A 25,787-nucleotide genomic window follows, 5' to 3' on the forward strand; every position below is an offset into this window, starting at 1 on the left:
AGACACACACACACAGAGACAGAGAGAAAGAGAGAAGGAGGAGGAGGAGAGGAGAGGGGAGAGAGAGAGAGAGAGAGAGAGAGAGAGAGAGAGAGAGAGAGAGATAGAGAGAGAGAGAGAGAGAGAGAGAAGAAGAAGAAGAAGAAGAAGAAGGAGGAGGAGGAGGAGGAGGAGGAGGAGGAGGAGGAGACAGAAAGACACAGAGAGATAGACGGGAGGAGAGGAAGAGACTGAAGGAGTTAGAGGGAGGGAGAAGGAGGGAAAGAGACAGAGGAAATGATGGAATTCTGTAGGAAAGGGGAAGAGATGGCATCAAGGGTTCAAGTAAAGCTTTTGGTCTTAGCAAGGAGAAAAGGGTCACCTTACTCTCAGAGACTAAGCAAAAGAAGAGAAAGCAGGTAAAAAGAGGAATTTTGAGGAAGATGAGCCATGCTAAGATCTTTTCCAGCTCTCACATTCTATGATCTTAGCATTAGGAGTTGAGAGAGACTATACAGGATGAGAGGGGATGAGCAAAGTCAAAATCAGCAGCAAGGTCAAGTAGGATGAACACTGAGGGAAGGGTGTTGAGATCTCATTGGTGACTTTGGAGAAAAGTTTCTTTCAAGCTAGATTGCAAGACGCTAGAAAATGGGAGGTGAAGAAGTGGAAGCAATGAGTATAGACTTTTTCTGGAAGGTTGGCTGTGAAAGGAAGAGGAGATTTAAGATGACTGAAGGGACTGCAGAGTCAAATGAAGGCTTTTTTTTAAATAATGAGGGAAATTTGTAGGCAGTAGAGAAGGAGCCAATAGATACGGAGAGCTTAAAGATTAGAGACAAAAAGGAAATACAGTTAAGCTTTTCACATCACAGAGGTTAGGGGATGGGGCCCCTGCAATCTGGAAAATCTACTTAAATTTCTTTTGGCCCTCTCTTGGTAGTAGAGAATTATTATGGTATTAAAAGATAAAATATGTTGTTATTATACAATACTATACGTATGTTTTATGCATTTCTAAGTTTCTAAACTTTTTCTGTGTCATCTGCAAAACTCCCCCCAAATTCCCATTTAATTTCTTATGCAGACCCTCGATATAGTGAAACCACAATGGGGAAAGTCCTAATATGGGAGGGAAAGCTATAATTGAAGAGGCAAGTTCTGGAAGGACATGGGTAGGGAAAGGATCGAGGCTTAAGTAAAGGGGTTGGCACTGGAAAGAAAAAAGATATCCCTTTCTTTAGAGACTAGAGTAAAAGAGGAGAAAATGGAGGGGATGATATAGAGGGTTTTGAAGCATGGAATAGGAGAAAAGAGGGATCTTACAGCTGATTGCCTTTATTCTCAGTAAAGTAAATCCTCTGTTGAGAAGGAAGAGATAGTTTGCAGAGATGGGGATTGAGGAGAGAAGAAAATGATAATAGATGTAAAAACGCTTTGAAAACTGTAATGGACTGGGCAAATGCCAGCATGGGTCAAGCTGGCCTTAACCTGAGGCAGGGGGAGTATTCAAGGACAAAGAGAGAATTCCCCTCCCCCAGAGGGTTCTGCATTTCTCATTCTCATCCCTCCTTATGGATGGAGAGGTCCTCCCCAGGGAAGAAATTTGGGGAAATCTCATGCTCACACTAAGGAAGAAAAGAGCTTTTGCTCTAGGTATCAGAACTGATACAGATCCACTACTGGTCCATGGATTTCCTCAGATGCAAATATCTTCCTAATATACAATGCTATCTCTCCCACGCTAGTCATGAGTTCCATCCCATCAAGTAAGTCTCCTTGATACCTGAGGTCAAATTTGCCTCCTTTCGTTATTATTGTGACTTGGCTTTGCTTGTTACCTGTACTTTGGGCATTTGTGTGTGGCTGTCAGGCACCATGGGTTTTATTGCCGGATCATTTGATTTTTTTGCCTGTGAATTTCTGGGCATTTTTATTCTCTTTTCTACAATGAAGCTACTTCATGTGTTATCTATCTCTATAGACAGACAGACAGATAGATAGATAGAGTACATGGCTTTCAATCTTCACCCTCCTCTTCAGTTTAGGTCCTTTTAATTTGCAAGACTACAGGCAAAAGCATTTTACTAGCCCTTATCAAGTGCCTATGTTAGTTGTACTCTATGCCTGGACAAAAGGTCATCACTCCTATGTTTTAAGGCATGGCCCAGAAATCCAAATCCCATTCTTAGATGTCATCTATAACTATTTATGTCCCTTCAGCTATTTATTCATCCCTCTACCCCCAAGTGAAAGAGTACTAGGAGCCAACAGGCAGAGAAAGAGATAGAGACCCAAGAAAGAGGAAAGAGCTTTCTAAGGGAAAGGATGCTGAGAGCTAGAGAGAGAAGACAGATGAATGAGGAGGGGAGTCACGCATCTTCCCAGACTCCTCCCTGGAGGAGGCACAAGTGCCAACAGGTAGCTTGCAGGGCACCAGGCGCACAGGAGCAATGGTGCCAGATAGAGTCACAGACTTATGAGTTGGAGACTCAGAGGAAAAGGAGCTCACCAGACAGACTGGAAGGAGTAAGAGAGGTCCAATAGGGAGCCATGATGTGAGGAAACGACCTAGGGCCTAGGCCTATTGATTTACTGGTACTTTGAGACATATGGGCTCTGTGGGTTCCCAGGAGAGAATGAATCTACAAGACGGGAGGGGTTGATCATTCACTAATTCTCTAGCAATCCCAAATCCCTTCCTCTTGCTAGGGGCCCCTCCCAGGGTACTACTTAAGTACAGAGGACTACAGAGGACCCTAGGGAAGGTAGGGCTCACCAGGTGGGAAAAGTTCTTTGACTCCCTGGCAACACTGTGTTCTTTGCCCTGGGAGCAGGTCTCCATTCAGAATAGTATTAGAGCTGGACTATATTGGTCCATAGTCTAAGACCTAACTAAGGCAGAAAGAGAATGTCTTGACCATTTATAGGCTCAGGTTAGAATCATTTGTGTTTTCTGTCGGGTCAAATAAAAACTGTTCTATATTGTTTGATATTTTTAACCTGGATATTTACATGGAAGGTGAAGGCCTGTTTAGATGAGACAAACATTCCCTGGGCAGGAGCAAAATGAACCAAATTATGATATTCCTAAGGGGAAACCTTAGGGGGAGGCTTAAGCCAACTAAATAATCATTAGAATCCAACAATTATTGGAATCTTGAGGCCCAGAGTCTCAGGTTCTAGCCACAGGTCATACTAGATTCCTTCCAGCAATACAGTTGCTGCCCATGTGAATCATCAGAAGCTGGTAGTAGTCTAAGGCCATAACAAGTCATTAGCGGTTGGTTCTCTGTCATGTCCTGGATACACACCCAAGGAAGACAGCAGAGGAGGGGAGTCACGCACCTAGTTATCGTCAAATTCACAAATTCCTGCTTCAGTACAACAGGGGGTCAACCAACCACCCACATTTGTCACTTCTTCCTCTGACCCTGGGTGGACAACCTTTCATTTGGTGGTATTCACATCATATTCGTATCATTCATTCATTCATTCTTTTAGAAGGAAGTCTCCAAGACTCGCTCATTTTAGAGGTGAGGAATTTGAGGCACCCAGAAGAGGCTCCTAGTCTAGTGGGTGTGTGTGTGTGTGTGTGTGTGTGTGTGTGTGTGTGTGTGTGTATCCTGGGTCTCCTTATCTTGCCTAGACTGCAAGTGCAGCAGCCACTCTTGGACCTGGTCCCACTATTGGTACAAAGCACTGAAGCTTTGACCTTCTCCATTTCTGATATAGGTGGGTTCACCACCACCAGCACCCCAGGGCAGCCTGGTGGCCCACTGCTCTGGAGAGTTCCCCATGTTGGTGCCACACTTAGTGTGTATACTTCGATCGGCTTAACCCTACTACAACTCAAAACTCCTGAGCTCAAGTAATCCATCAGCTGCAGCATCCTCTGGTAGCAAGGATTACAGGTGTGCACCATCACACCCAGACCTACTGTTATCTTCATCACATTCTACTTCCATTCAAAATCACTTTTGCCACCTTGCCTATCCCAGTTCCCAGAAATCTTCTATTCCACAAGGGTAGCAAGGTAGACAAAGTTTACATCCTTTCTGAAAGCAATTCCTCACTGTTGCTGTAGCTATCTCCTGAACACACCAGGACTTGGCAATGGATAACTATAACAGGTGTTCTAAACATTTATTCCAATGGCTTTTACAGAGACAATCTAGGTGATTGTACTAGGGCACATGATTTGGGGGTAAGGGTCAGCTCACTGCTGGTATTAAGTTTGGGCAGTGACTCAGAGAGGCAGCTTGTAGGAGAGAAGAGGATGGCTCCATGTCTGGTACTAAGAAAAAGATCTAAGGCTCATATATATGCTCAGCCTCCTCACTTTTCCCCAAACGATCATCTCCTTAAAGAGACTAATTATGGCTTTTTTCCCCTTCAAAGTTATTCTTGGTGGTCATTTTAAGGTGGTCTCACCTACACAGAAATATTAAGAAGACAGGTACTATGCCCTCTTGGCTTCTCTCTCTATAATCTTTCCCTTGGCAATGTCATTTACTCCCATGGCCTCAACTACAACCTCTATGAAGATACCTCCCAAATCTTTATCTCCAGGCTATTCCTCATTCCTCTCTGGGCTCCGTTCTTGATTCCCCAGACATTTTCCCACCATGCCACAGCAGCCTTCTCACCCTGGAAGTTCACTCTGCCTCTGTAGCCTCCTCACCTCATCCTGGAAGCTCACCCTTACCTTCTCACAATGGCCTTCTCACAATGCAAATACACCCCGCCCCTGCAGCTCTTTCCTCTGATTGGCTGATTCCTCCCACAGCCTCCACTTTAAGAAAAATGCCCAGGTCAGCCATATCTTCATTCTCCTCTGGGCTCTGTTCCAGAATTTTCAGACTTTCTCCATCATGCCCCCATGCAACTACCTTCTCCACTTCCCTCTCCCCTTCCATCTTCCTTTTATGTATTGTCTTTCCCCATCTTAGGTCCTTGAAGGCAAGGATTAAGTTTCTTTCTGCTTGTATTTGTATTCCCAGGGTTTTAGCACAGTGCTCAGCACATAATAAACACTTAATAAATGCTTGTTGACTTGACTTGGCCTCTTGCTAAATAAAATCCAGACCCCTCCACCCACCCCATTCCCAGCACATCAAATTCAACATGTCTCAACCAAGTTCCTCATTGTCCTCCCAATTTAATAAACATCTAGTACATGCCATGGACTGTGTCAGGCATCAGGTATTAATAGGAAGAAAAAAAATGAGACAGCCCCTGCCATGTAGAAGCTTTAATTCTACTGGAGGATATATTGTGCACAGATGAGACAAGGTAATTGGAGAGGAAGCACTTACTCTTCTTTATGACTTCATTACTTCTGTCTGTGGCACTACCATTTACCAGGTGTCCCATGTTTGAAACCTTAGGAGTATTACGGGACCTTTCCTCTTCCCCAGTGCCTTGTCTCAAAGCAGCTGCCAGGCCCTATCGCTTCCTCCTCTACAGTATCCATCCCCACCATCGCTTTTCCCACAGCCACAAGCACTACCTGCTAGGACCCTTGCCCGAGTCTCCTACCAAGTCTTCTTACTTCCACTCTCTTCCTTTTCCAATCTAGCCTTCTTATAGCTTTCAGACTAGTCTTCCCTTATGCATAGATCCAATCATGTTGCTCCCCAAGCTTCGGACCCTTCTGTTTGCCTGGTATCTACTGAGTCAAGTTCAGATTCCGTAACTAGGCATCTAAGATCCTCCATGACCTAGTACAAACCTAACTTTCCAACCTTATTTCACATGGTTCAACTCCACACAATCTTTGCTCTAATCAAACTATTTATCCATTCAAACTATCTTCTAGATTCACTTTCTGCTTTGTGTTCTCTGTGTTTTTGCCTCCCTCTCTCCCTGCTTTCTACCCGTTGTCACCACCTGTCCTTTAAGGCCCAACTCAAATGGCACCTCCCCTAGGAAGCCTTCCCTGATCTCTCTTTTTGGTGATGATCTTTTCCCTACCAACCTCACATAGCATGCTATTTGCACCACAGTAATGCGCTCATCATAGAAGGATAGATTTTGAGCTGGAGAGACCATCATTTTAGGAAAGGCCCCTGCTGTGCTTCGCCTCCCTCGTGCCTGGAAACTCTTTGGAATCCTCCTCTCCCGCTGCATCGCTGCTACCTCTCTCCCCTTCCCGACTGCCCCTTTTAAGTGGTTTTCCCTCGTTAGCAGTAAGCTCCTTGAGTCTAAGACCTGTCTTGTTTGCTTGTATTTATCTCCAGGGGACTTGGTACTGAGCCTGACATATGCTTTGCCTAGCTATCTCCTATTAGATCACTTAGACCAACCCCTTTTTATGGAGTCGCTAGATGACACAGGGGACAGAGTGCTGAGCCTGGCATCAGAGGGATCTGAATCCAGATCCAGCAACAGACACTTATTTGCCGTGTAGCCGTAGGCCAGTCAGTCACTTAACCTCTGTTTGCCTCAGTTTCCTCAACTATAAAACAGAGATAATTGCAGCACCTGCCCCTCAGGGTTATTGTAAGGATCAAGTGAGATAGTCTTTGAAAAGCCCTCAGCGCAGTGCCTGGCACATAGAAGTGCTACCTGTTAGTTATTATTAGATGTGGAAACTGAGTCCAGGAGGGGTTTTGTGATTTGCTCAGGGTCACATAGTTATTAACTGCTCATGGCAGAATTTGAATCCAGGTCTTCCAAACTCCAAATCCAACAGTCTTTCTACTGAACAAACTGCCTTTGATTTAGTGTTTTTGCACTGTTGTTATTGATGCTTATATCTCATTCCCCTATTAAACTTAGGCATGTACAGACAGGGACTATGTCTTGTCTAAAATGTGTATCTTCCTCCTTCCAGAACAGCACTCTGCACACAGTAGGCCTTTAAATGTTTGCTGAATTGAATTGAACCTTACTCTCATCCAAATTGGCTCAAAGAAGGAATAACATTCGGTTGGGTACCATCTATCATACAGGAAAATAGGAGGGGAAGGGGATAAGAGAAGGTGGGGGCTGATTAAAGGGAGGGGGAGATGGCAGTCAGAAGCAAAACACTTTTGAGGATGGACACGTTGAAAGGAGAGAGAGCATGATAAACAGGGAGAAAATATGATCGAAAGAAATATACAGTAATCATAACTGTGAAATTTTTTTACAAGTTTCTCGGATAAAAGCGTCATTTCTCAAACATATAGAGAGCTGAGTCAAATTTGTAAGAATACAAGCCATTCACCGACTGACAAATGGTCAAAGGATGTGACCAAGCAGTTTTCAGACAAAGAAATCAAAACTATCTATAGTCATGTGAAAAAATACTCTAAATCACTACTGATTAAAGAAATGCAAATTAAAACAACTCTGAGGTACCATCCCACACCTTTCAGATTAGCTAATATAACAGAAAAGGAAAATAACAAATGTTGTAGGGGATATGGGAAAATTGAGACACTAATGCATTGTTGATGGAATTGTGAACTGATTCAACCACTCTGGAGAACAATTTGAAAGTATGCCCAAAGGGCTATAAAACTGTGCATACCCTTTGACCCAGAAATACCACTACTAGGTCTGCAGCCCAAAGAGATTAAAAAAATAAGGAAAAGGTCCGATATGCACAAAAATATTTATAGCAGCTCTTTTTGCAAAGAATGTCCATCAATTTGGGAGCGGCTGAACAAGCTGTGGTATATGATTATGGTGGAATACTATTGTCCTATGAGAAATGATGAACAGATAAGAAATGATGGGCAGGCTGATTTCAGAAAAACCTGGAAAGACTCATATGAACTGATGCAAAGTGAATTAAACAGAACCAGGAAGACATTGTACACAGTAACAGCAATGATGATCAACTCTGAATAAATTAGCTATCCTCATCAATACAATGATCCAAAACACTTTCTGTATTTTTTCATTTTTTCCCCCTTTGGGTCTGTCTTCTTTTACAACATGGCTAATATGGTAATATGTTTTGCATAATTGAACAGGTATAACCCATATAAAATTGCTTATTGTCTCAGGAAGGGAGGGGGTGAAGGAGAGAAAGAAAATTTGGAACTCAAAATTTTTTTAAATGAATGTTAAAATTGTCTCTATATGTAACTTGGGAAAAAATTTTTTTAAAAGAAAGGATGAACTTGATGCTCTCAGAAAAATCTGGAATGACTTATATGAACTGATGCAAAGTGAAATAGGTAGAACAAAAGAACATCGTACTCTATAATGGCAACATTGTGTGATGATCAACTGCAAATGACTTAGATATTCTTAGGAATATACTGATCTAAGACAATTCTAAAGATCTTATGATGAAAAATGCTATCTACCTCCAGAGAAAGAACTGATGGAATCTGAATGCAGATCGAAGCATATTTTTAAAAAAAACTTTATTTTTCTTGGTTTTTGGTGTTTGGTTTGTGTTTTCTTTCACAAGATAAATAACATGGAAATATGTTTTGCATGACTACGCATGTATAACCTATATCAAATTACTTGCCCTCTCAAGGAGAGAGGAGGGAGAAAAGTTGTAATTCAAAATTTTTAAAAATGAATGTTAAAAATTGTTTTTACATGTAATTGGAAAAATAATTAAACAAAAAAAGAAACTGAAAAACCCCTCCATATGTGTGTTGAAGTTGAACACCTCAGCCCAACTACCTGAGATGTGGTCCTAGCATCATTTACACTTTTTGGGGGAGAATCAGGTTGTTCTCCCAGCCCAGACATCTGACACTCTGTTCTCCTACTCCCTTGCCTGGATCATGGAAAGGCTATTGTTGACTTTAATATCCTTATACCCTTACTGAAGGACAGGGACTGACCCCAAGAGCCTAGCTGAAGACTGGGAACCATGATAACTGATAGAACAAATGAGCCCCTTCTCCAAAAAGGGGGGTGGGACAAAACTTGCACACATCCATAAAACACGTAATAAGGGCAACAGATAAGAATCTTGGCCCATTCAATTCTAAGCCTTGCAAGCCACTGAAGAATTCTTCTTGCTCAGTCTACTACTCTGTGACACTCTCTAACAGGTGGGGAACCTGTGGCCTCAAGGCTACATGTTGCCCTCTAGGTCCTCAAGTTCAGTCAAAGGGCTGCACTTGAGGATCTAGAGGGCCACATGTGGCCTCGAGGTTGCAGGTTCCCCACTCCTACTCCAACCTTTCCTTCTTCCACCCGCACTTGCCACTGCCCGTATAGGAGGATCCTGGTGGAAACCTCTTTTTGGCTGTCTAAAGCAGAAAAGCTTTGCACCTACACAGAACCAACTCATTTTGAGATTCTGCTCTATCATTTCTGATTTGCAGTGGAAGAGTTCTAAGGGAAAGCTTCCTCAACAAGGTAGCATTTAAAATGGATCGTAAAGGATAAACAGAATCACAGGACTGGATAATCATCTGGTCCCGTCCCCTCTTCTTAAAGATGAGAAAATGAAGGCCCAGAAAAGGAAAAGGCCTGGCTTGAGGTCATACAGGTAATTAAGTGGCAGTACCAGGATTCTTGCCCAAGTCTTCTTATTTTAAAGCCAGTCCTCTTTCTAGTAAACCACAGCTGTGTGGTGGAGATGAAACAGGATGGGATGAGATGGCATGGGACATGATGGCAGCATCAGCTCTTTCAGGCTATAGGGAATAGTGTAGAGAAGCCTAGTGCACATAAGAGGGAGGACTGGTCGCCCCCTTGCTCTTCTGGACTTATTTTTGTTTTCTTCTGTATGTTTTAAAAGAAACATTTTATTGAATTTTTTCATATTTATCACTACCCAGTAACCCAAAGCCCCCCACCCCAAGAAAAATCCTACTTTGCAATAAATGAGTATCATTAAGCACAAACAAACAAACAAACATTGGTTATATGAGCCACCAACCCTACAAACAGGTTTCCTTCTCAGAAACAGAGGGAAGCTTGGCAGGGAATATGGCAAAAGCATTCCTATGACAGAACATCTGTCTGGGAGAGAACCCCCGCGTATGGATTGTGGAGGGTCCTGAGGGAGTGAGGAGGTCATAAATAACTCATAAAAAGATGAGACTGCCTGAAGCTGGAGGGCTCACTTTGTACCCTCACATATTTTAACTCCGCAAGAAAACTGACAGCGTATGGCTCTGACGCTGAAGCCACACAGTAGATGGTCCAGGATTCTCTAGCCAATGCTCTTTATTCCTTTATCCCCATTAATCCCTACCCTGACTTACTGTCCCCTCCTATCTCTGTGACAGCCCTTGAATGTTCTGGGAACCAGGCTTCAGGGAGGCCACTTGGCTACCTTCACTGTGTATCCAAATCCTCCAGGGCTAGAGTCTAGCTCCCAGGGGGCTGTGGGCAGAACAAAGGATTTTAAGACCTCAGGATGCAAGGCTGAGCTCCACTCAGCGTTGACACATGGTACTCCTCTCTCTGTTCTGCTGCTCTGGTGGCTGTGTTTCTCTGGAGTCTCTTGTAAAGTTTTTCCCGGCTCTCCTCCAACATTTTCCAGTGCTGTTCTTCGAAAGGAGTCTGGAAAAAGGGAAAGACAAGACCGTCACTTGGTGGGCCCCCCACCTGCCATCCCCAAAGACGAAACTCAAGTTACCCTGCAGGTCCCAGGGTGATTCCTCTGCATAATGGACTTTTCATGGTCTCAGGTCATGTCCTCTACTGACCCAGAGCAAGTTTTGACCAGAACAACATCCTGGCTCAAAAGGTCTGGTTTTAAAGTTCCTTCCAAGAGTCAACTTACATACCATATGTGTAACCAATCAGGGGCTTGGACCAGCTGACTATGAGGTCCTTTCCAACTCTAAATCTATGACTCCATGATTTTCATCCATAGAAGAAGGATAATTATGCTGAAAGGTATCTTTTGGGGAGGCATGGGGTGAAGTTGTGGGTCTCCCTTGTCTCACCTAGGCTGAAAGTGCCTTACCACTGCTCAGCACAGAAGCTTTTAGCAGCTCTATTTCCAGTCTAGACCAGTTTGCCCCTCCTTAGGGAGCCTGCACCCTACCTGTCTCTGCTACCTGCCAGGGCCCACCATATTGGTATTATACTTTACACCACTGTGGCTCAATACTCACAAGCTCAAGCAATCCCAACAGCTTTAGCATACCCAGTAGCAGGTACCCACCATGCCAATCTCAAAAAGATGCTTTATAAGGTTAGCTTTCAAGAACAATTACTGAGCGTAAAGAGGCTAGATCATAGTACTCACTCCCTGTCCTGTACCCTGCCATATGGGGGTTTGGCCAGGGTACAGTTCTGAGTCACATAAGGCTGGAAGCAGAGCCCAAAGCTCCACTATGGGTCCCCTGGAACCAGGAAAGGTGACTCTGAGCATATCCCTGGGCTGGTCCCCATAGGCCAATTCACCCTTCCCACACTAGTCTCCAAGTGCTGAAGAAACACACTTTTTAGCAGCCAAGCCATGATGAGAAGCCAGGTCTCCTGCATTTGTCTAGCTTGGTGTGAGCTGGAGCCCACTCTGCACAGCCCATCTTTCCTGCAAAGAGTTCACCTTGGGCCTGAGCCATGGTTCTAGCTCTGGCTTGGCCTTCTGGGGTCCTGCCTTCAGGCTTTCCTCCTTCTTTTGCCGCTGCTCCATTAGCACCTGGATTTTCTTCTTCAGCTCTAAATTGCGCTCATCTTGACTGACAGCTTTGGGTGTGTGGAATTCGAGCCTTTTTCTTTCCTCAATCCTGGGCAAAAAGAAACGGACACAAAAAAGCAAAGAGAAATGGGAAGGACTGCTATTCAGAGTAATACTTATCTGTTTACTTATGGACAGGCTCGGTGACTTTGCTGCTTTGGGAACTTCCTGGCTCTCTGCAGATGGGCATCTTCTCAGCAAGCTAAAGGGCTGCCTTGGCCACTGAGAGACTTAATTACTTACCTGGTGTCACACACAGCCAGTATGTGTTGAAAACAGAACCTGAGCCCAGGTGTCTTTCACTTTAAGGCTTACTTTCTATCTGCTATACCTCATGACTTCTCATCATTTCTTCTTCTTATTGTTAAAATGAGAAGTACATTTCTATAGAATTATTGTAAGGTTTGCAAATTACTTTCCTTATTTATATGCCTGTTAGTGCAAGTGGAATTATACAGATGAGGAAACTGAGGCAGAGAGGGCAGGCTCATATGGTAAAGGCATGACAGAGCCAGGACTCCAGTTCAGGTCTTCTGACCCCTGGTCCAACGCTCTTTCCTCAGTCCATGTCACCTTTCAAAAAACAGATCTACTCCCTGCCTTTGGTGAACTTGCATCTTAAGCTGGGGAAGGGACAAACATGGAAGCTGGGACACAGAAGACATTCTAATCCCTGAGATTGAAGAGCTCTCTCTCTGTCATTGATGGGAAGCAGTGATCTAAACTGGAGAGGGGTGCTAATACATAACAATCATCCCTGATACCCTCAAGATATTAAAGAAATCAGAGCATTGATTTATGGCAAGAATTAAATGGGCTGAGAAATCCAGGTTGGGTAAACCAGAAAGAATGCCCGTGCTAATGAGCTCGTGGATGGAATGATCAAGTGAAGCAATCTTCCCTCAATTTCATAGAACCCTTTATGTTTACTAAGTATCGGTATCTAGGTAACACATTGTCTTTTTTTTTCTTTCTTTTCTTTCCTTTTTTTTTTTAAACTGGCAACACATTGTCATATGCTGGACCTGGAGTCAGGAAGACCTGAGTTCAAACTCAGCCTCAGACACTTCCTAGCTGGGTGACCCAGGGCAAATCACTTGACCTCTCTGTCTCTGTTTCCTCTAAGATGAGGATAATTTAGTACCTACCTCCCAAAGTTGTGAGGATTGAATGAAATAATATCTGTAAAAGTGCTTAGAACGAAGTGTGGCACATAGTAGGTGCTTAATAAATGCTTATTCCCTTCCCCCTATACTTTCTGAGTGAGTACATAATACTTGCTCACCTTTATTTATAGCACTTTAAGCTTTGTAAAGTACTTTGCTGACATTGTCTTCACAACAACCTGGGGAGCTAGGCGTTATTCTTTTCCTCACTTTATAGCTAAGGAAACTGAGAAAGTGAAGTGACTGGCCCAAGGACACACAGCAGGAGAGAAACTCGGGTCTTTTGAGTGTGAGATACCAGTCCTGTTAGGGAAGGCTTCGGGGAGGAAGAGAGCCTCAATTTTGGCTACCGTGGACCTTGTCTGGACTCCTTGCATGGACTGGGGATCTCATCACTGGAGCCTCTTGCCCTGGGGTCGAGCCCACCCCAGTCCCATTTTTCCTCCAGATGTGATTCGTGTCCACATCTTTTTGTAAGTCTTTCACCGAATGCACTGTGGCCCTACCGCTTATTCTTTCAGTATTTTGTGGATCCTGGCCAAGCTCTCCGGCTCTCACCAGATCCGTTCTCTCCCACTTGTGCTACAGGACAGGCCCACATCCTTTCCTATTCTTATGCCTCCTTAATAGTTGTTTCTTGCACCACTTGAAAGTATTAATGCCTTCTGTTCTTCTTTCCTCATAAGATGCCCCACTTCCCCACTGATCAGAATCCTACTTGTAAACAAAGAATCATAAGATCTTTTCTTATTCTTTGAAGAGTAATGGAAACACCTGACTAAAAGTTAAGAATTGTTTGGCTGCAAGCAAACAAAGAGGTTAAAAAAAAGTCACAGAGCCACAGGCTTAGAGTTGGAAGAGACCGTGGAGGTCATTGAATCTTCATTTTACAGATGGAGAAACTGAAGTAGAGGAGGTTAAGTGACTTGCCTAGGGTCACACAGCTAGTAAGTATTTGAGGTAGGATTTGAACTCAGGTCTTCCTAACACTAAGGCCAGAATTATGAAGGCAGAATTTATGATTTCAAAGAGAATCATATATATGTCTGAATGGTTCCGAACCGGAGGATATAAGGAATTCTCTAAGTAGAAGGAAGAAGAATTAAAGCATTTATTCAAGCTCCAAAGTAGCAGACCCACGAATCAGTGCCCCCATTTTGATATCCTTGTCAAAAGCTTCCAGGCCCAATAAGTCCACCTCACAAGAGTAACCAGGAGGTTATAGAAAAAAAATGATGGCACTAAACCAAATCATATTCGTGTTTCCCACCTCTAGTAAGAAGATTACCCACTGGCCTCAAGCCCTTGCTCAGCACTCTCCAGTCCACACGCGGGTCAGCCCTGCTACCAGCAGCTCCTGCTTCTTCAGCTCCTTTGGCTTCGGCTTCGGCTTTGGCTGTAGCTGTTGCTGTCGCTGTTGCGGTTGCTGGCTCCAACAAGTCTCAATCTCCAAGCTGTGTTCTCTCCTCTTATAGAGTTTCAGAGGTCATCGAGCATCATGTGAATGACCAGAACTTAGGCTCCTGTGATTGGCTCTTGAGTTAGCACCTCCCCTTAGTTAGCCCCACGTTGGGCCTCACCTTAGTAACCAATCCACACCCACATAGGTTTTACACCTAATAGGGGCTTGGGCCTGGGGCTTAGCACCTAGTAAGACTCAATGAAATACACTGAATTACTCAAAGGAAACAAAAGCCAAACTCTTCAAGGGCACTTGGTTGAACTAAGTGCTAAGAGCCCATTTTGCTTACCAACACAGCATTCTAGCCACTCTGCTTCTCTCCACACACATTCCCACTCATAGTATCCCACCTTTCTACCAAAAGAAGGGAGAGGTATACTTCATCATCTGTCCTCTAGTGACAATATTGGTCACTGCTTTTAATCAGAGTTCAGCTGCCTTTCAGTTTTAATTTATATCTCTACAGTTATCTTTCTTAAGAGCTTAAAATAGCTAACATTTATGTAGCACTTGCTATGAGCCAGGCATAGTGCTAAACACTTTGCAGTTTTTATCTCATTTGATTCTCAAAACAATCCTGGGGGTTGGGTACTATTATTATCCCCAATTAACAGATGAGGAAACTGAGGCAAATAGAGGTTAAGAAACTTGTCCAGGGTCACACAGCCAGTAAGTGTCTGAGGCTGGGTTTGAACCCAGGTAGTCTTGACACCAGGTCCAGGGCTCTGTCCATTGCTTTTCATCAGCTCATCCTTTTGCTGGTCCGCTTGTCACCTAGACTAGACACCATGCCCTTTCAGCTCTGGAACTCCTACCTTGGGGTCCTTGCTACCCTGACTGGTGAATGCCCCAGTGACCCATTATAGAACTTAGCTAGGCCCAGCTTCATTTGACTCTCCAGCCATCTTTTCAACAGCCATTTTGCTGTGCATTTCTTTTATGATTAGAAATTTGGAGCATTTTGGTTTTTTTTTACGATTGTTGATAGTTTTCGATTTCTATTTTGAAAACAGCTTATGCCTTTTGACCACTTATCGTTGGGACGATCTATTTGTTTTTACACACGCACCATCACTCACAATATGCTTCAGCCTTCTTACACCTACTGGGCTTCTTTCCATTATCCTTTGATTTCCCTTCTGAGATGACAGGGTTCAATGACGTACAATCACAGAGCATCACTGACAGACGGACCTTTGTGGTGGTGAAGGATCATGGAAAGGACTGAACGGTTAAGAAAGGAACCATGGGTCCAGTTTCACTGAAACCGTGCCAATACAACTACCCTGGGAGCCATGTAGTGAGACTGTTATCCATTTTACAGGTGAGGAAATGTGTTCATAGAAGGTTAATGACTTGCCCATGATTGTTGTTGTTGGTCCTTTGTTTTTGAAGATAAGGGATGACATCACAGGGTGATATCTTGACTTGCAAAATAGGGTTTGAGTGAGGCAGAGTTGCACAAAGTCATCGGCCTCCCTCTCTTTCTGTCATCAAAATTCAGTAGCAAGACAAAAGTCAAGACGACTGGCAATGGTTCAGGATGCAGTGGATGACCTTGGCATCTTTGATGTCTGACCAAGCTCTAAGCACTCCATAGCATCTGCTACAGCTGCCTTCACAGCTGTTGAAACAGATTATTTTCATCCACCTATCTCCTCCTCTTCCTGCATGTGGTTATGTAGCTACTAACTGGCAGAATTAGAATTTGCACCTGACCTGTCGATTCTCACTCTGGCACTCTTTCTATGGCATGATAGCAACTCCAGGATCTCTGAGGAACAAGCAACAAGTGGGATGAATGGAGAGGAAAATGGCAGCTCTGCTCACCTGACTATGGGGACTGTACAGCTCTGTTCTTTATAGGGTCAAGCCCTTCAAGGGGCTGGGGTGTGTGTGTGTGTGTGTGTGTGTGTGTGTAAAGAGCATGCTTGGAATCAGAGTTCAGTATTTGGCTCTAACACTTACTGTGTGATCATAGGCAAGATATTTCACTTTTCTGTGGATAATAATACTTACAGGGTGCTTGTGAGGGGAGAGTTTTGTCAACTATAAAGTCATATAAATGTGAATGATCATCAACATCATTTCTCTTTCTCTAATGAAAAAATGTGACTTCCATTTGTTTCATTTGTCCATTCCTTTCCCCCAACTCCCAGCCAGTACAATATCAGGGAGGTTTGAATTCACATAATTGTAGAATGTATGTTGAATTAGAATTGATATTTTATAGTTGGGCAGCTAGGTGGTGAAGTGGATAAGAGTAGTCAGTCCAGAGGTCAGGAAGACCTGAGTCCAAATCCAACCTCAAGCACTTACTAGCTATGTGACCCTGGGCAAGTCACTTTGCCCTATTTGCCCCAGTTTCCTCATCTGTAATACAAGCTGGAGAAGGAAGTGACACACCACTCTTGTATCTTTGCCAAGAAACCCCAAATGGAGTCATGAAGAGTCATACACAACTGAAACAACTGAACAATAACAAACAACAATTTTATAGTTACAGATAGCTCTAGTGTTGTGAAAGGATACTCTGTACTTGGAACAGTCAAAAGACTTAGTGTATCAACAATCCGGCTAGCAGCTGCTGTGCGGGTGAAAAACCAGCACAAGCCCAACAACAAGAACACTGCCAGCATAGGTTCTTTTGATCTGCTTTACTAAGGAAAGCAACGTTAAGGGGTTAACAATCTCACTTTAATTCAGCATACAAATACCATTCACTTAGTTCAGGGGAAAAAGCCAGCACCCTGAACTTCGGAGCAAATACAAACAAATTACAAACATCGACAGACAGACCAAATACAATTCATAGTTACCAACATCTAAGTTCAGCCCGGGAGCTCATAACAAGGGCTGGCCCAGAGTCACGCTCGCCACCACTGCTGTGGGTAAGAGCTCCGAAAAAGAGAAAGCCAACCCCTGGTTTTATATCTTTCTCAGGGTCAAGGGTGAGTCACACAGGCGACTCACCCACATGACCTGAAATCATCACAAAGAGACGACTTAAACCCACGTGGTCTAAAAGCTTCTGATGTCCCAAACATGCCATTCAAACCCAGGTAAACTAGGCCCTCCCCTGAGGCAAGGAGGTCACCAAGGACTCCCAATTTAATCAAGGAAACAAAGGCCAAACTCTTCAAGGGCACTTGGTTGAACTAAGTGCTAAGAGCCCATTTTGATTGTCAACACACTTGAGTTTCAATCTGTTCTACTGTGTGACCTTAAAGGTAAGTTCAATTTACCTACAGGGGCTCTAGTTTCTTCCTCTGTAAAATGAAAGTCAGTCATCCCTGTCCTGCTTCCCTCATTGGGCTATGATAAGCATCCAGTGTGAGCTGTGATATGTAAAGTGATAAAGTGATGTGTAAACGTCAGTTTGGCTTACTTTATACTCAACAGAACTCAACTTCCCTAATTCTTGGCCTTGTTATTCCTTTTGGTTACTTTAGCCAAGAGTAAAGTGATGCTTTGAACTGTGAGCAACTACTTCCTCTGGAACTGGAGGAGGTAGAGAGTGGGGTGTAGAGGGGCAAGCCAATCAAATGAGAGAAGGTTTGTGAAAGTACTTAGCATAGTGCCTGGCACACAGTAGGTAGGTGCTAAATAAATGCTTACTTCCTTCCCTAACCAGACATGCTCATTGGTGAAACCACACCAATGTGGCTGCCATATGCTGGTGATCCCATTCGGGCCCACTCTTAGAATAGAGAAGGACATACATCTCATTTTGATTTTTGCTATGCTCTACAGTAAGTCAGTGTGGCCTTGTGGAGATAGCGCTGGGTTTGAGATCAGGCTTTCAGTCTCAGCCCTTGGACCTTACTAATGACAGCAATGATTCTTCATGCTACCTTAGGATTTTCTCCTATAAAAGGTGAAGAATGGTGCCTTCTAACATTATTCTAGAAAATAACTTTAAATGCTCAAAAGACAAGTTCTTAAAAAGATCCTACTAGAAAATATCTTTCCCTCTTTGTACCTCTCTTAGGCTATGTCATTTTATTCTGCCTTATAGCTATTATATATTTATAATGACTAATTGTAGATTTGGGGTTTTATTTTTTGTTGTTCAACTGTTTTCAGTCACGTCCAACTCTTCATAACCCCATCTGGAGTTTTCTTGGCAAAGATATTTGAGTGGTTTGCCATTTCCTTCTCCAGCTAGTTTTACAGATGAGGAAACCGAAGTAAAAAGGGTTAAGTGACTTGCCCAGGGTCACACAGATAGTAAGTGTCTAAGGCCAGATTTGAACTCAGAAAGATGAGTGTTCCTGACTCCGGGCCTGGCACCCTATCTACTGCACCACCTAGCTGCCCCTGTATTTTTAGAGTAATTTAGAAAACTTTAGCATGTCTTTATGATTATAGTTTATATTTATTTTTACATGCAACCTTACGCTTTAGAAGTTTTCTTTGTTATAACAAAAGAGGGGTGTATGCTAGTACCAGCACAGCCTCAGGTTTTTTGACCTGCTTTATTTTGCCATCTGTTTCTGTTGTCATAGTTGTATCTGTTAAATTTCTCCCTAGATTACTCTCTTCCTTTTTCCCAGACCCCCATCCTATATAACAAAGATTTTTTTAAAAGAAAAGAAGAGTTCCAAATTTTCTCTCCCTACCCCTCCTCCCCTCTCCCCCTCCAAGATGGCATGCAATCCAACATAGGTTCTACATACACCTTTGCATTGAACTCATTTACATAACAGTTCAGTTGTAAAGAAGAATTATAACCAACAGAATCAATCATGAGAAAGAATAAAAGAACCCAAAAAAGAAGGAAAAAAAAAGAGAGAAAGAGAAAACCCTCCCAACAAAACTAATATTACATTTAGGAATCTGAAAATATGTGCAATATTCCACACCCATGGACTTGCCACTTCTGCTACAGAGTGGAGGACTGTGTCTTCTAATATGTCAAGAAACAATTTTTTCACTAACAAAATGACAAATCTTTAGCATAGTTGAGTACTATTTCTATAATTTGGTCTTTGACTCAATAATTATTTAGTATATTTTTTGTTTGTTTTCATTCAGGTCTGCATATTTTATTTGCATTTTGTTAGTGATTACAAGTTTTATTGCATTATTGTTTGTAAAGGATAGGTTTGAGTTTCCATCTTTTTGCACTTGTTTATGAGCTCTTTGTGTTCAAGCATGTGATGAACTTTTTTTTTTGGCACAAACTCCACAGGAGCCTTAGATATATATTCTCTGAGATTTCCATTAAGAAATCTTCATAGGTACAGTTTTTCCAACATTTTGTTCAATTCTGTAATTTCTTTTTTGTTTATCTTTCTGTTGTATTTGCCACACTCTGACAGAGGAATATTAAGACCACCTAAAATTTAATGTTTTATTATCTAGGTCTTTTGTTTATTTTGATTATCTATCTATCTATCTATCTATCTATCTATCTATCTATCTGATTAGCTATTTAAACATCTGCAGTATTGGAGAACTCACTGCTTCAAGCAGCCATTTACAATTCTAGATAGTTTTATTCAATTCAATAAGCATGAATTAAGCACTTACTGTGTATAAGGTACTGTGCTTTAGACTCTGATGATATGAAAAACCAAAAATGAAACATCTCTTAAGGAACTTATGTTCCATGAGGGGGGCTACAACATGCATAAAGAGAAGTAAATACAAGGTAATTTGAGGAAGGAGAAAAGACACATTAGCTAGCTAGAATTAGGAAGCCTTTGTGGAGGAGGTATTCCATGAGCCGAGTCTTGAAGAATGAGTCTGAGAGGTAGAGATAAAGAAGGGAGACACGTCTGCTCTGGAGGATGGCTTGTGTAAATGCATGGAGGCAAGAGAGAGGATATTGATTTCTGAGGACAGCTAGTATTTCAGGCTGCCTAGAACACAGAGTGAATGAAAGTGAGAAGGAGTAAAGAAAGCTGGAAGAGTAGGCTGTGGCCAGATTGTGAAGAACCTTCAACATTAGGTTGGGAAGTGTCTATTTTATCCCAAAGACATTAGAATTATGTTCCTATCCTAGTGTGGGAACAAATCAAGTAATTACTCTTTGATAAAAGTATCTTTCCTCATGGAGTCTGGCGCAGCAGAAAAAAGCATTTACGGGGAGTCAGGAGAGCTGGCTTTGAGTCCAGCTTTTCCATTTACTAGTTATATGACCATGAACAGGTCACTTCCTCACTCTGAGACTCAGTTTTCTCCTTCACAAAATGGAGATAGTTAGCCCTGCCCTGCCCTGCCAGCCTCACAGGGCTGTTGTGGGAGGCCTATGAAAGTGCTTTGTGATATATATGTAAGAGATTATTGTTGTAATGAGGGCACTAGCCGAGGAGAGCTCCTGACATTAGAATGAGTAATATGTCCCATCCCTGTTAGCCCATGTGGAGGCTTGATGAGCCTCCTGCCAGGCATGCATAGCGTAGAGACCCCTCTCCCTATTTCAGAGCATGAGCAGGTATCCTCTTAGGATAAGGCTGGCTTACTGAAAAAAAAAGCTTTTTAATTGCCTGCTCAACCAGAAGTGAGTGTACATACAAAGGTTTGAATGGAAAATATTTCCTTCTTTCCCCTATTAGCCTTTAAGAGGAAGAACCGCTGTAAGCTTCCAGCTTTAGCTGCCTTATCTCCCTACCCAGCTTCCACGTGTGTGTGAATGCATGGTACCTCTGTCCCAAGTCACTATGTAGAGGAGAGAGTACGCCCTCATTTTGCGGGGAGGAGATGTTGTTGTACTTCTGTCCTTCCTATACCTTCTTGGCTACTATTCCTTTGTAAAGCCTAATAGATGTTAATTGGTTAAATGATATTGGAGAGCACATTGGATGAGGCCTCATTAATAAGAAAACATAACCCTTTAGGATTACCCCTAGAACTTGGAGGAGAGAAGGAGGAGCCCCTCTAGGGGACTTGATGTGCTAGGCTAAGTGGCAGTTAGGATCATAATCCCAGAGCCTTCGCTACATTATTTTGAAATTTTATCACCTTTGAGCACATGTGGAATCTTTTAGACGCATGAAATTACCAGGTGTATAGGACACTCAGGTGGACCTCCTTATTGATACTGGTAGGATCACTGGATTTAGAGCTGGGAGAGGCCTCAGAAACCACCTTATCCAACCCTTTTCATCTAAAGGGATGTGATTGAGGATATCTCTAGATATCTATCCTTGATAAAACTCCCAGAATCTTTGCAATAAGAAGCTAATTAATCTACCAAATTCCCAGAAGAAGAGAACAGAATTAGAAGCCAAAAAACTTTTAAAAAGAGTCAGAGGATATTCCTGATAAGAGTGGAAAGGACACTGTAGACTCTTACTCAAGGTTTGAGTTCCCCTCCATTTCTGCAAAGTAAGAAGGGAAAAAGCATTTATACAGAGCCACTGTGTTAAGCGGTTTTTACAAGCAGTATCTCATTTGAGCCTCATAACAATCCTGTGGGGTAGGTGCTCTTATTATCCCCACTTGAAGAAACTGAGGCAAACAGAAGTTAAATAACTTGCCCAGGATCGTGTACGTAGTATAAGTGTCTGAGGCTGAATTTGAACTCAAGTCTTCCTGACTCTAGGCCAGGAACTCTTTTCACTGCCACCTAGCTGCCTATGGGAATGATATCTGCACAGGAATATAGGATTCATGATACCTACATTATTTACATTTTGGGATAGTTGTGAAGTTCAAACGAGATAATGTATGCGAAATTCTTTGCAGCCTTTAAAGCACAGTATAAATGACAGCTATTGTTTGCTAATTCAATTAACTAGTTAATTAATTCATTAATTTCTCTGGTCCCTTTTGGCCCTGACATACTACACTCTCTGTTCCCTCCTAGCTTTAAAGAAACTTTCTCTTCTAAGTTCTAAGGGCCTTTCCAGCTTTGACATTCTGTGTTCTAAGTTCCAAGAGAGGAACCTTCCAGCCCTGACATTCTACAGTTCTTGACATGTTCTAATTTAAAGGATCAGGGCTAGGGAAGTGAAGCCAATTTCACTGTCCTATAGGGTGGCTCTGGCAGTCCTATTTTACAGTCCCATCAAGCAGGAAGCTGATAGGCCTCTTATTTCTGGGGTTAAAGGTATCATGTGACTATAACTGATGCTGTGGCCACACAGCAAAACCACAGTTTTGTGACTGCCTGCCTATGGAAGTCTTTACTGTATATAACTTGTTTAGTTGGGAACAAAATAAAACTCTTGGTGATGCTGCCTAAGAGCCTGTTTGCTTAAGAAACCTTAGTCATCATCCTTGGGCTGATTGGGGCTGGCCTTTAATAGACTCTGATTTGCTGACATGTGCAATGTGGGTAGAATTACTTGTTGATCACAGTAATATCTCCTGAACAGGAGTTTGGGGACTAGCACCTTAATTCTTGTCGTAACAAAGTCATTTTCCAGCCTTTTTTCCGTCTCCTGGGGTGGTGGATGGTGTTGACGACAGGCTATCTCTGATACTGAACTTGAGGACAGAGAAAGCCTGTCTTTTAAACACCCCTACAAGAATGCCACTGGCCTGTTGGCCTTGTAAGACCACTAAACGGGAACACCTTTTGGGGTTCGGAGGGCGGGTGGGGTTTAGCTGAAACTAGATGCTGCAGTCCAACTGGACCACTTGTGATCCCTGGTGCATGCCCCCAGCTGTCCTAGGTCCCTTGGCATCTTTACCTACACTGTTCCCCTGCCCCCCAAATTTCCATTTGCTAAATTCTAGCTCAGCCCTCAATATTTAGCTTGAGACCTTTACTAAAGTCCTCCTCTGATGCCTCACCATAATATGGGGAGAAGCTCACAAAGGCTGAGGGAGTGGCTATAAGCTCTGGCTGGTCCAGGAATGGATCATTATATCTGTCAACCAAGGAGTAACCTTGATAAGTTTCAGGGGGCTCAGATAAGTTTCCTGGGGCTCTCCACCAAGAAGGATGGCTGGGTTTTTGTTTGTTTGTTTGTTTTGGCCTCAATAAGTCATAAAGATTGTCTACTATGACATGAAGGGCTGGAATCTGCATTGGGGGCAGGCAGATGATTGAAACGAACTCTACTCACCTCCCAGGGAAGTACTATAACAATACTAAGGAGATACTGGACTGGGAAGTGCTTTGTAAATCAGTAACATTCATGTTTGAACAGGGCCTCCTCCTAGACCAGCTCCCCCCTTGGACAGCATAGAGCCTCATGTTTTACAGCTCTTTGGTGCACTTACCGTCTAATACCATATGTTATAGCTATCTGCGTCTGGGTCCTAGGCAGCCAGTCAATCAACATTTATTAAGTGCCTACTATGTGCCAGGGAGTATGTAATGCTAGGGATACAAAAAGAGGCAAAAAAATGTTCCCTGCCTTCAAGGGCCTTTACAATCTAACAGGGGAGACAACAAGCAAACAAATAGGTACAAACAAGCTATATACATAGGATAAATAGGAAATGATTGAGAGGGAAGGCACTAGAATTCAGAGGCTGGGAAAGGCTTCCTGTAGAAGATCAGGTTTTAGCTGAGACTTAAAGGAAGTCGGGGAGACCAGCAGACAGAGATGAGGAAGGACAGCATTCCAGCCATGGTGGACAGCCAGTGAAAACGTCTGGAGCTGAGAGACGGGGTGTCTTGTTAGTGGAATAGCGAGGACCACAGTGCTACTGGAGTGAAGCATACATGATGGAGAGGAAGGTATTACGATGACTAGAAGGATAGGAGGAGACTAAGTTATGAAGGACTCTGAATTTGAAACAGAAGATTCTGTATTTGATCCCGGAAGTGCTAGGGGTCAAAGGGAGCCGCTGGAGATCAGTTAGTAGGGGCTGACATGGTCAGATCTGGGTTTTAGGAAAGTCCCTTTGGTGGCTGAATGGAGGATAGACTGGAGTGGGGAGGGACCTGAGGCAGGCCGACCTGCCCTGGGCTATTGTAGTAGTCTAGTACAGAGGTGATGAGATCCTGCAGCTGCATCAGAGGAGAGAAGGGGCCATATCCCTCTGCTAGACTCACTGCCATGGGGATGGGGCCATGTCCGCCATGTCTTATCTAAACTTTGCATCCCAAATGTTTCTTAGATGAATGATTGAATGAGTGGTTTTGAGCCCCCTCACTAGCCTATTTTTCCTTCTCCAGATGCACTCTCATTTATCAATGGCCTTCCTAAAAGGTGGTGCCCAGAATTGGAAGTTCCAGTTCAGATCTGGTGTGACAACACCAGAGGACAGTGAGACTATTGTGTCCCCTTGCACTTGACTTTGGAGACGGTCGGTTAAGATCTAAGATCACGGCTTTTTTGGCCGCCATGCCATACTGGTGAGTGGTCTTGAGCTTGTGGTCACCTAAGATCCCCACTTCACCCCTCTAATGCCACCCCTCACCAATCTGCCTCATGGGCACTGCTGCATTCTCCTACTGGATACTGACTTTAATGCTGCTGCTCTCCCACAGGCTTCTCGGCACATAGCAATCTGTTCGGCCTTTTCCAGAAGCTTATTCATCTTAGCTTGCTTTTCCCGGATGATCTGGTCCCGCTTCTCTTCTTCATCTCGTTTCTGCTGTTGCTGAAGCAACAGCAGCCGTTCCCGAAGTTCTACCAAGGACATTTCCCCAATGAGGCCATGACCAGCATCCTAGAGAGAGCGAGCAATGGAATAATTAGGATGGAGATGTCCTACTGCAAGATGGTGGAGCTGAATCTGTTTCAAATGGCATAAAACATATGATCATAAAAAAACTGTGTATAAGACAGTGTATAAGACACTGAAAAATCACTGTCACCCAGATGTTATGGTGAGACAGCCCTCTTTCCTTTATGGGAATTACAGGCATGTAAGATTTCACAGAACTTTAGAGCCATCAACAATCCCCTCATTTGACCTAGTTGTAAACTGAGGACCACAAAGGTTGAACGACTTGCTCAAGGTCATGTCATGACTTGGGAGTATGGCTGGTTAAGCGGGAAGAGTACCAGACTTGGAGTCAAGGAGATCCGGACTTGAATTCCAGTTCTGACAAACTCACTAGCTTTGTGACCATGAACACATTACTTCCCCCTTCTTAGCTTCAGTTTTCTCACCTGAATGGGGATTATAATTCTCATACTTCCTACTTACCAAGTTTGTGAGGAAAGCAGTCGGGTGAAAAGAATTGTGACTTACTTTGAAAGATTAATGATTTCATCTGTGTGGATACTCCCTTCATGCCCATTGGCAGGTAGTTTCATGAGTTTCTTTGGCTGCACCAATTCCTCCTCTAGTGACCAACCAGAGATGGTGATGAGCTCTGCCACTCAGTTAGGCTGGTCCTCAGACAGAGCACACAGCCAATTGCTAGGTTCACACTGCAAGCTTTCCTAGCTTGAAGCAAAGCGCTGCCAGAGGTTGTACTTTGCTAGTAAAGTGTTTGGGAACTCGGCCATCTCCACACAATGATTGTACAGGGTCACAGATTTAGAGCTGTAAGGGACCTGGGAGATTTTATAGATGAGGAACCTGGGGCTCACAGAGGAGAACTGACTTGCTCAAGGTCGTATGAGACTGTAACTAGAAGACCTGGGATCCAAAACCAGGTCCTCTGACTCCAAATCAAGAGCTCTTTCCACTGTACATTGCTGCCTATTTG

General features: G+C 43.3%; 1 protein-coding gene across 1 annotated transcript in view; it reads right to left on the reverse strand.

Annotated features, from left to right (window-relative positions):
* Positions 1-10,299: 10,299 nt before the first annotated feature.
* Positions 10,300-25,787, reverse strand: part of CFAP99 (cilia and flagella associated protein 99) — a 173,994-nt gene continuing 158,506 nt past the window's right edge. The window contains exons 15-17 of the mRNA XM_036765417.1: positions 24,591-24,796; positions 11,456-11,636; positions 10,300-10,458 (exon numbers count right to left, since the gene is read on the reverse strand). Of these exons, the coding sequence (XP_036621312.1) occupies positions 10,300-10,458; positions 11,456-11,636; positions 24,591-24,796 (546 nt within the window). The remainder of the gene's footprint in view (positions 10,459-11,455; positions 11,637-24,590; positions 24,797-25,787) is intronic.

This window comes from Trichosurus vulpecula, chromosome 6, assembly GCF_011100635.1.
Source record: "Trichosurus vulpecula isolate mTriVul1 chromosome 6, mTriVul1.pri, whole genome shotgun sequence".
Classification (NCBI taxonomy): Eukaryota; Metazoa; Chordata; class Mammalia; order Diprotodontia; family Phalangeridae; genus Trichosurus; species Trichosurus vulpecula.